General features: G+C 41.1%; 1 protein-coding gene across 1 annotated transcript; it reads right to left on the reverse strand.

Moving 5' to 3' along the window:
* Window positions 1-728: 728 nt before the first annotated feature.
* On the reverse strand, window positions 729-10,764 carry LOC121372086. Its single transcript, XM_041498349.1, has 3 exons — window positions 9,241-10,764; window positions 2,726-4,123; window positions 729-1,728 (listed from the first exon to the last, which is right to left on the reverse strand). The coding sequence occupies exons 1-3, from the start codon at window positions 10,737-10,739 to the stop codon at window positions 1,596-1,598; spliced, it is 3,030 nt and encodes a 1,009-aa protein (XP_041354283.1). The 5' UTR covers window positions 10,740-10,764; the 3' UTR covers window positions 729-1,595.
* Window positions 10,765-11,983: the final 1,219 nt, after the last annotated feature.

The raw sequence follows: 11,983 nt of genomic DNA on the forward strand, positions 1-11,983 counted from the left end.
TTAAATCAAACAAACTGTTTAGAAACTGTATGAACAAAACACTGCTGTATGAAAACAGTTTTAATAGAAAACAGAACAAATGTTACAGTGCACTGGGTATTACCTAAGATTATATCAGTATAAACAAAATGTTCTATGAAGTATACATTTATTACAAAGAGGATGAATAAAAAATATATAGAAGGGATCACGGAGGGACAGTCTATACGTAATTAAAATTTCAACTGACCAGTACACTAATGCTCTGTTTATGGCCTGTGGCGTCTGTTTATGGCCTGCGGTGTGTTTTTTAAAATGTTGGGGTGGTGTGTGTGTGTGGGGGGAGGGGGGGTGTGGGGGGGGGGGGGGGGGGGGGGGGGGGGGGGGGGGGGCGGGGGGGGGGGGGGGGGGGGGGGGGGGGGGGGGGGGGGGGGGGGTGGGGGGGGGGGGGGGGGGGGGGGGGGGGTGGGGGGGGGGGGGGTGGGGTGTTTTGGGGGGGGGGGGGGGGGGGGGGGGGGGGGGGGGGGGGGGGGGGGGGGGGGGGGGGGGGGGGGGGGGGGGGGGGGGGGGGGGGTGGGGGGGGGGGGGGGGGGGGGGGGGGGGGGGGGGGGGGGTGGGGGGGGGGGGGGGGTGTGGGGGGGGGGGGGGGGGGGGGGGGGGGTGGGGGGGGGGGGGGGGGGGGGGGGGGGGGGGGGGGGGGGGGGGGGGGGGGGGGGGGGGGGGGGGGGGGGGGGGGGGGGGGGTTCTAATGTAATGGCCTGATGTGTATCCTGATAAAATTTAGCATTTCAGATGTTCATATATGCCATTTTCAGTCTTCTGGGCACAAAGACAGGTAAAAGTAAGGGAGCCATTACAACCAGTTTTCGCGGCCCTGTATGTTTAAATATGAAGAAAATCATGTATAGAATGGTACCATAGTGCTAAATTAGGGTCAGGGTGGCATGTAACTGTCTTCAAACGCTGTGTTTATACTCTGTGTCAAGCATGATATTCAGAATCTCATAAACTCAATATAGAACAACACTACAATACAACCAATAATATACATGCAATTGAAAAATGTAACATAACAAACAAACAAACAATAAATAAATAAATAAATAAATAGTTTCTGTGTTGTTTGCATCACAATAATGATGTCTAGCAAATGATCTCTCGGCGTTGTGATTTTAGGTGCAGTTATTTTTTCCACATTATAAATATTTACAATTAGTTTATATACATACTACAATATGCAGCTAGAACAATGGCTTGTAGAAATCCCATTAATATGTATACTACATTGCTATTTACAGTTGAGTAAATGTACAGTATGCCAAATATACAGCATTCTACTGCATAAACGTCCATAGTATAATGTTTTGGTTCCAGCTGTATGATTAGTCAATGCAAACCACACGTTATAATGTCAAATTATTTTATTAATTTAAAGTGACAAAGCTTGTGCTGAACATTTCACAAATGTAGTGATGGTTCTTTGATATATTCCAATGTACGCATTGTACTTTCATAGGACGACGTCATTTCAAAAACCACGTGATGGTGTTTGTTTGATATTTTCCAATGTACCGTGACTGTACTCTACTTGTCATACAATGGCGTCATTTCACAAATCACGTGATGGTTGTTTGGTATTTTCCAGTGTACAGCTTGTACTTGTCATACGATGACGTCGTCGGGACTGGGTCTCTGTGTGTGCTCCAAGGAGTCGAGTAGAGCGTGGAGCGAGACGTCTGACTGGTCGACCTGGACAAAACATAGAAACATGCACTGTACACATGGCGTCATATAGAGAAACATGCACTGTACAGAGGGCGTCACATACCGAAACATGCACTGTACAGAGGGCGTCACATACCGAAACATGCACTGTACAGAGGGCGTCACATACCGAAACATGCACTGTACAGAGGGCGTCACATACCGAAACATGCACTGTACAGAGGGCGTTACATTGCTTAAATAACTAAGAGAGGGCGTTAAAATCAATCAGGCTGGACAAAACATAAAAAACATGCACTGAACACAGGGCGTCGCATTGCTCAAATAATGAAGGGAGGGCGTTAAAATCAATCGGTCACAGTAACATTTGATCTCCAGCTAGACAAAAGCAGAATTTTTAACTGCAAAGGGGACATTTCCGTATTTCAGAGGGGTTGGAAAAACTACAATCTTTGTACAGATTTATCAAATGAAAGGGGTAACATCAAGTGGATATTGTAAATCTGCGGCAGATGTTAAATTCATTCATTCACGACAGTTGTGACAAGCACTTGTTACAGATATAGGAACAACGATTGGGTGTGCAATTGGACAGACAGCAAGAAGTTTACATGTAGCAGTTGCTGTCAGAACCAAAAGAGAAGGTGGATCGCAAAGGATAGAAACGCCAGGTGGCAACCGGGGGATGATGATACACTATATATGCCTAGTATGCCTGAAACAGAAGATAACATCATAACATATCGAACTATGGTCAGAGATATGTCCTCTCAAGAAGTTGTCTTTAACTGTCTAGGTCGACATTCTATTTGATAAGTGAATTGAAGTGAAGTAGAGTCAAGAAAAGTTAAATAAAACAGAACAAAATAAACCAAGACTGCGATTTGAAAACAAAACACCAAACCTTTTTTATCAGGTCATTCATCAAAATCAAGATAGTCCTTCGAAATGTTGTTTGTTTTTAGTGCAGATCTCAAAGACAAGGTGATATTTTAACAATACAAAACCTTATTATAATTACCTGTATCTGTCAGAAGCAGGTTGTATCTTGCTTGATCTGCTCGAATATGAGCTGTAGGCTGGGTTTGAAGGATAGACATGACCGAATCGTGTCGTGGACGTCACAATGCCTGGGTATCCAGCAGAAGACACGTTCGTTAATCTTGAACTGGAAGAACACAGTCTGTGGTTGTAAGTGTCGTTAACTCCTGCCACTGGTCTAGTCGGGGACATGGACTTGGATCTGGATGTCCCTGGTGGACGGTCATGTTCTGTAATAAGCAATCGTCTCAGTTCCATCAGATGATCCTGGTGTTCATGTGGCGTTAAGTAACCAGGCATACCAAGATAACTGTCAACACTGTCGTTCCGGACGTCGCGTTGCATTTCCATTGTACTCGAGGTGTTTGCTCTGTGGATGTCTTCTTGAGAGGTTGCTAACATGCTCCGATTTCTCAGGTTTGACAGGTAACTGGCATGCTGTTCGAATGTCGAATATGCTGGGTCTGCACAAGTATAACTATGCTCGATATTTTGACACTGTGTCTGATCGGCTAATTCAGACACGGGTTTTCTTTTCTTCGTTCGTTCATACAATAGCTGTTCCCACATTCGTTCTAGCTTAAAGGCTTCGATTTCTGCCCTTCTTTTCATTCTCTTTATTTCCTCGTGGAAGTTACTGTGTCTTGAACCACCCCTGTTGATCTCTCTCACTTCATCTATGCACAACCTGATCACCTTCTTGGAGTGTTCTAACTCAGTTCGACTCTGCTGGATAATTTCCTGAGTTATCATGCACACGCTACCTCTCGGTGTGGAGGTTGCAACGTCTTCAAAATCCCACGCATTCTCCAGTAGTGCCAACAACTGATCGGTTTGCCCGATAGAGTAATTCAACTTGGATTCCAGAAGTTCTTCAGTAAATGTTGGAGTCAGACTGCCAACGTTTAAAGCAAATAGTTCGATTATTTCTATTCTCTCTCTGGCAAGTCTGTTCAGTTCTGACTGGATCCTGGTCGTGTCCTCTTCCGTTAGTCCAGCCTTCGTCTTCACAGTCGTCCCGGAACCATCATCCTGGAGTTTTAAACCAAATTCTGAATCTGTCTGCGAGAAACCTTCAGATTTACCCATGGGCATTGACCCTCTGTCGTGCAGCTGTTTCCTCAGATTGCCCGACTCGTAAGAACCATAAGCAGACGACGATTCCACGTCGGTATCGATAGGGGAAGCTATTGGAGTTGGCGACTCGCTGTTCGCGCCATCGAATATGTCTGCCGTGGACGTCCCCTGTTCACACTTTATTCTCAGGCTCCCAATGTCGTCAGTGGACGTCTGCTGGTCGCAGTACATGGGTTCGGTTGACGTCGTCCTGCTGCACATTTGTGCACGAACGGTCATCGTGGCCACGTCACACATTATTCTGAAATAAGGATTGATTCCATTAAATCAGTCATGTTATGAAACATTAATACTATTTTGTACAATCCAACATTTTTATAGCTTTCAAAAAACCCAACATATTGTCATCAATATATTATCATTGCAATCAGGAATTTAATCATCTCCATACTTAAATATACATCATCATTTTAAATTTCATTTTTATTTTAATTCCTATTACTTTTTTAAAGGTCCCCCTAATTTATATATTATGTATACGTACGTATGTTTGCATGCATACGTGCGTGCAGGTCTGGGTAGTTGCGTAAATATATATATATATATATATATATATATATATATATATATATATATAGAGAGAGAGAGAGAGAGAGAGAGAGAGAGAGAGAGAGAGAGAGAGAGAGAGAGAGGGAGGGAGGGAGGGAGGGAGAGAGTATACATGTATGTGTGTGTGTGTGTCTCTCTCTCTCTCTCTCTCTCTCTCTCTCTCTCTCTCTCTCTCTCTCTCTCTCTTCTCTCTCTCTCTCTCACACACACACACACACACACGTCTACATATATTTACTCACCTCGATGTCTGTTTGAGAAATGGGACTGATAAAGGAATAACTCTAATATACCGTAAATCCTTTAATAGATGTGTGCCTAGAACAGAAGTCTACCTTGATTAGAGACCGGGTCTCAGAGCGTCTCGAAAAAAATAAAACACTGCTTTCTATAAACGCAAGCTTCTGTTATTGTAGCTTTGTCAGGTTAATGACTATATTATACTTGTCATTTTTAACACATAGCGTCAAACGCTTACAACCGTATAGCGAGAACAGGAAACAAAAAGGATTTTTCATTTTTCAATGGGATAAGACGTTTCCACATATACAAAAAAGTTTGTAAAGCCTACATTAGAAGATGACATTGTGTTAGAAAATTTCGAATACCAAAGAAATCGAAGCCTGCCTTGAATACAGGCAGGGTCTGAGAGCGTCACGAAAAATATGGGAAGCCTAGACTTCTAGTCAAGGATTTACCATATATAGTTGTTTTGCTACTTTTAAATATTTATTAGCAGCGATCCATAAAATGTTAAAAGTGGAAAGTTATCTCTCTCCTATTAAATATCACTATAAATAATATATACTCCTGATATTCCTTCACCATACAAAACGAATAACGCTGCGGTGTACAGTGATATTCTATGAAAGGTAATATCACAGATAGGCCACACAGCCACACATGTCCTCTTAGTCACCCGGGTCCATAAGCGTACGAGACAGGGCGGCAAGGGGGTGGCCAACTGCCCCCTAGTGCTGGAGCAAAACCTCAAATTCCGGCAAAAATTATAGAGATATTCGGGCAAAATGTGCTAACCTGAGATCTTTTTATTATGTATTTCCATCATTCTATCCTAAAAATTAGTTGTAATCCGTGTGAAAATGCGCAGTGATTCGTAAATTGCAATCCTATGTAGCTGTTTGGTAGTAATGCTAATGTTGTTATTCAGATTCGGGCATTTTCGTTTAATTCGGGCAAAAACCAGCCTGCCGCCTACAGAAATGGGAGCCCGTACGCCAATGCCCGGGTCATCACAAAATTTATATATATACATATATATCATCATCATCATCATCATCATCATCATCATCATCATCATCTATATACATATATATCATCATCATCATCATCATCATCATCATCTATATACATATATATCATCATCATCATCATCTATATACATATATATCATCATCATCATCATCATCATCTATATACATATATATATATATATATATATATATATATTCAATAAGGCCTAAAACAAATTGTGTGTTTCTAGGAACATGCCGAACAAAAAATTGATAGTGAATGAATGAATGTTTAACGACACACCAGCACAAAATTACACATCGGCTATTTGGTGTCATAAAAAGGTAAGTAAAAAATTTAGATAAGGTCGGTCAGCTTATGTTTTTGTTTTTATTACTACATTTTTACTCTTCTTTTTTTTAAGAATCGAAAAAAAAGAATACACTGAAAATAAAAATTAGAGGTTGCCCTTTTTTAGGTAAGGTCTGGATCCCAGATACACAAATTTTTGGGGGGTTTTGCACTTAGAGAACAAAAATATTTTGGACCAATAAACCGCACCCCCCAATTTTTTTTTTAAATTAATAATAATAAAAATATAAATAAATAACTAAATAAATAAAATAATAATAACAAAAATAATAATTAATAAATAATAATAATAATAAAACAGGGGTGGGGATAAAAATCTATGATTTTTTTTTTATCATGACCTTACCTAATGTAACCGTGTGTGTATTGATTGTATTGGTTAAAATTGATACAAATACTTGAAACGGCATATGACCAAATTATTGTCGGTTGATCCTAAACCAATAACGACGCATTATAATTGTTTTCAACTGAAAAATGGAAGTCGAGAGCATAACATTTAAACAATATACTACCGTAAAATGGAGACGTGAAATTAGTTGTTTGTTTTACAGTATGACTGACTATCCATTTGAGATTGCACTCGAAAAGTGCAAAAACAATCACAAATAATCATAAATAATTTGTATTGGGTTTTTTACAATTTGCATTTGATTTGAAAATTGTTTACCATGTTCATTTAGTGACATCAATAATAAAATAAACGGGAAGTGCAATTGCTACATAAACCTTGGTCTGTCGTTAAGACTGGGGTATGACGATATTGATCTGGTCGGTGTACAGTAGTTTACACCTACCGACTAGGCTCACGTTATATTACGTTCAACATACCTGTAATTATCTCACCTGTTTTAAACCCAGGTGAATTAATCGCTTTGTAATTGCTCCTTGACACGATCGATCTTACACGATATTATCAGACCACAACTGTTTCGTGATTCTAAGCGCTGCCCTAAATCAGAGCGATAAGATTTCCCAAGTGGTGGCCATTGTTGACGACCATAATGCTTAGAAATTCCTTTTATGTATATATACTACCCGACCTAATATTGAGGACACCGCCTGGCTGATTAAATAGAGAATAATAACTGAGTGGCCGTTAGATACCATTTATCTCACAACGAGTTGTTTTAAAATGTCTCTAACGAGCGAAAGCGAGTTTAATACGTTTCTAAACAACGAGTTGTGAGATAAATGGTATTTAGCGGACACGAATGTATTATTCTATTTCTTACATATCCTCAAAAACCAGGTTTTAAGCAAATTTTAACATCTTTTTCGACTAAGACCTATTTACAGCCGTTGCACTTGTAGCCAACTTACGTGTCACAGACCCATGGTTGTCAGGTTAACTATACGTCACAATGTAATCGATTTCCATCGTGTAGTTTTTCATTGGATGTATGTCAGTGGCGACCTGGTCATCACCTAGGAACAGCCAGTCGTATGTCTTAAAATTGCTAATACACGTACATGTGTAAACAACCATGTGTTATCAAAAGTAACGTATGTTGTTCTCACCAACGGGTGTGTAAAAAAAAGAGACATAGTACAAATACTAAAAATAGAACACCGACCTTGGTGTCGTAGTAAGTGATTCACCGGCTTTAAAAGTGACCGATACTGAGTTTGCGTCCTTAACTCAGTTCGCGTCTGTAACTCGGAGCTAATTTTAGCGACTTCATGGAAAGATGTAATGACAACTACACCGACTTCTCTCGATACATTCTCTCTCACTAACAGCTAAGCATTAATTTCTGTCCTGATCAGAGAGCCCAGACTGTGAATACTAGTATATAAGACCAGGACAGCGTGTTTGAATCTTGATTGGATATTAGTATGAAAATAAACCAAACAGAAAATGGAACATTTTAAATCAGCTTTTGTATGGTGTGTGTGTGTGTGTGCGGTGGTGGAATGTATAGCCTGACACAAACTTGCACAGTCACTAACCAACTAGTCTATTTATTCAGTCACTTGAGCTATAATACACGGGTAACAAGAGTTAAAAAATAGTGCTACAATTTTATTGGTGTCCTTAACATTAATTTTATGAACAGTATAAATTGGTATACCGGTACGCGCCAGTAACAATAAAAGAAATTTAATATCAGTGTTAACAAATCCTCTAGATGTCCTGAGATGTTCCTAGAAACAATCGGTAGGGGCGGAGGTGGGAGGGGTGGGGTGGAAGCGTCCTCCCCTCGAATACCTATAAAATTAAACCATATGAATTTAGCTGTGTTAAAACCAAGTTCCAATAAATCTGTGAAGCGTTAAAAACCTACATTAAGGACTATTCGCGCTTTTGTGTGATTACTTCTGGGACAGCTAGTGTACGACTGTAGCGTGATACAATCGATACACAGCAACGTGCCAACTTCAGACCACTGTACTATGTACCTGGTTAGAAGTTCTTTTGACAACCACAATGACGCTATGAATACGGCATACAGTACAAAGGTGACCGTGATTGGAGTTCAATGCTTAAACACTAAACGTGTCTAATGCAAGAAGGAGCGGCATTTCACTCAATGGGCGAACATGACCCGAGGTACTCTGGATCTTAGGATCGATCACCCTCAGTTAACCGCACCCCCATTTTTAAAAATTTATCTCTGGTCCATCTGGTGCTGTATAACACGCATAGTTAGCTGAACGTAACATAATATTGTAACTTGTGACAATGTATAGCTTACATTTATAAGCCAGGTATAGAACACTGTTTTTGCTATAATTAAACTGTTTTTTTGTTGTTGCTATAATTGTTGTTTCTGGTTTGTGTTTAGGTGTGTGTATGTGTTGTTATTGTTGTTATTATTTTTAAAAAATGCATTACCCAGTTAACTGTTTAATTATCAACTTCTAAAACTATAAAAATGGTTAACAGTAATATTATTTTAAATATATACTTTTCACACACACACACACACACACACACACACACACACATATATATATATATATATACACACACACACACACACACACACACACACATGTATATACTAGGCTTTTCATATGCCAGTTACAATGACCAAGGTGCACAAGTTGGAACAGTGGGAAAACCAAATCGCATGTGAACGAACACACATCAGATGGATGTTCTACTATTGAACTCAATCTAATTTATTTTCTACAAAACAATACACTTCCTCCAGATTTACAGCTGGCTGTACTTACATTTGCGGCCATGTTTCTGTCCAGGCGTCCGACATCTGGGGAAGATTTTCCAACGTCTCAATCTCCTCTGTTTCTATCACATCTGTTGACACTTGCACGACGCCGTGGCTGCCGCCGACATTAGCGACACTGTTAACTGAATCTACCACAACTTTTGTTTCATCAGCGACCGCTGACACGTCGGTTAAATCCTCCTGTTCTCTTATTTTGGAAACATCCTCCTGCTCTGTTGGTTTGGAAACTACTGCACGCGTTTCTGTCAGATACCATTCCTCGTTAGTGGCGGCTGGGTAAGCAGGCAGCAAGTTTCTGCGGGAGAGGTACGAGTCAATATGTATGGTCAACCAGTCGAGATCTTGACGGAAATATTCTCTGAGAAAGAACACTCCATTCCTGCTGAAACCATCGTCAATGACTTGGTCGTAATCTACAACGAGCGGGTCGATCTTGTAGCCTAGAGGATCGGAGTGTCTTCTGTTTTTTCTGGCCAGACTCTTCTTCTCCAGAGACCGAGTGGTGGTTAGGTCTGTATCGGAACGAGCCGATCGGTTTAACCAGTCGTACTCGTAACACACATCGGAGATGTCGGCAGCACTTAAGGTTTCACAGCAGGCATCAGGGACGTCTTCTGTGCTTAAAGCTTTTCCATGGAAGGAATCGCGAATATCGTCCGTGCTTGACGCTTTGACCAGGTTGATGTCTTTCTCTGGAGTCTTTTTGCTAAAAGCCTGACGATTCTTACGAGGTCGGTGCTGTGGGTCTGGTAAAAGCCACTTTTTTCTCTTCAAAAACTCCCTCTTCTCGCTGATGTTCGTCGGCGTGTAGAGCCGATCGGTGACGATCTGTGCTGGTACACATATGGACTTGAATAAACCATGCCTGGTGGACTCAGAACCAACAGAATCCATGGAAACATCTGACGCTATAGAACTTCTAGAATCGGAGAGATGTGCCATAGAAGACACTGTCCCAGATTTGGCCTGTCGTGTGAAGTGGACATCGTCTACGGTTGTGTGGATAGCATCGTGACTGTGGGATTTGTGCACAGGTTTAGCACTAGCACGAGGACTAAGAACTGGGGAACTCTTGAAAGAAGAACTAAGTTCCCTGCGTTTTATGCGAGGAGATAACGAATCTCTTATGGTAACTGTTTTGGTGGTTTTTCGTTTGTTATTTCCTGAAGTGTCGCCTTTCTCGCTTTCTTTAACGTGGTGTTCATCATTCCTTGTGTGCTCAGATTCTTTGACATCTGAACTCAACAGAGTGGCTGATTTTGATTTTCTTTGAATTTTTGTAGTTTCTAAAACAGTCATTTTGCTTTTGTTTCCGGTGGCTGAACTGACAGCCATTTTGTTTTTGCCTTCACTTTCTGTACTGGCAGTGGTGGACTTGTGTGTCATTTTTTGTCTCAGTATTTGGGTTCGGGTTAGCTTTACTTCGACTTTTGGTTTGTGTTCTTCCTTCACTTCCCTGCCAGCATCAAGTTTACTGGTAGCCATGGTGCTCTTCAATACTCTGGAATTCGTCAATCTGGGAGAGAAAAATGCTTCGATATAATGATTCATCCAAACTTCTAATATCATCGAGTGGTTTGAAAAAACAATATTATCCTTTGTACACACAAACACACTACATACATACATTGTACATACACGTTTAAACATTAGTAAAAGAAAGAAAGAAATGTTTTATTTAACGACGCACTCAACACATTTTATTTACGGTTATATGGTGTCAGACATATGGTTAAGGACCACACAGATTTTGAGAGGAAACCCGTTGTCGCCATTGCATGGCTACTCTTCCGATTAGCAGCAAGGGATCTTTTATTTGCGCTTCTCACAGGCAGGATAGCACAAACCATGGCCTTTGTTGAACCAGTTTACACCTACCCATTGAGCCTTGCGGAGCACTCACTCAGGGTTTGGAGTCGGTATCTGGATTAAAAATGCCATGCCTCGACTGGGATCCGAACCCAGTACCTACCAGCCTGTAGACCGATGGCCTACCACGACGCCACCGAGGCCGGTCAAACATTAGTAATTACAAACACATAATACGTATGTACAAACAATGTTGTACATGCAAACACACGTTTGTGCTTACTCGCATGCATATAAATATAACATATAAGTCAAATAACAGATATAAAGGAAATATAAAAAAGCATCGATACTTTCCAATACAATTAAACGACCAAATACTAATAAAATCTTTAAACAGTTCCGAAATAATAAAGGACAACCAACTGCAGTAATTGTGTGTGTGTGTGTGTGTGTGTGTGTGTGTGTGTCTGTGTCTGTCTGTATGTGTGTGTGTGTCTTTGTATGTATGTGTGTGTGTCTGTGTCTCTATCTGTGTATGTGTCTGTGTGTGTGTGTGTGTGTGTCTGTCTGTGTGTGCGCGCGTGTGTGTCTGTGTGTGTGTCTGTGTCTCTATTTGTGTGTGTATCTGTGTGTATGTGTCTGTGCGTGTGTTTCTCTGTGTGTGCATGTGTGTGTGTGTGTGCGTCTGTGTGTGTGTGTGTCTGTGCATGTGTGGCTCTCTCTCTCTCTCTCTCTCTCTCTCTCTCTCTCTCTCTCTCTCTCTCTCTGTGTGTGTTTGTGTCTGTGTGTGTGTGTGTGTCTTTGTGTATGTGTGTGTACGTGTGTGTACGTGTATGTCTGTGTGTGTGTGTGCGCGTGTGTGTCTGTGTGTGTGTATGTGTCTCTATCTGTGTGTGTATCTGTGTGTGTATCTGTGT

The sequence above is a fragment of the Gigantopelta aegis genome, chromosome 4, assembly GCF_016097555.1.
Source record: "Gigantopelta aegis isolate Gae_Host chromosome 4, Gae_host_genome, whole genome shotgun sequence".
NCBI lineage: Eukaryota > Metazoa > Mollusca > Gastropoda > Neomphalida > Peltospiridae > Gigantopelta > Gigantopelta aegis.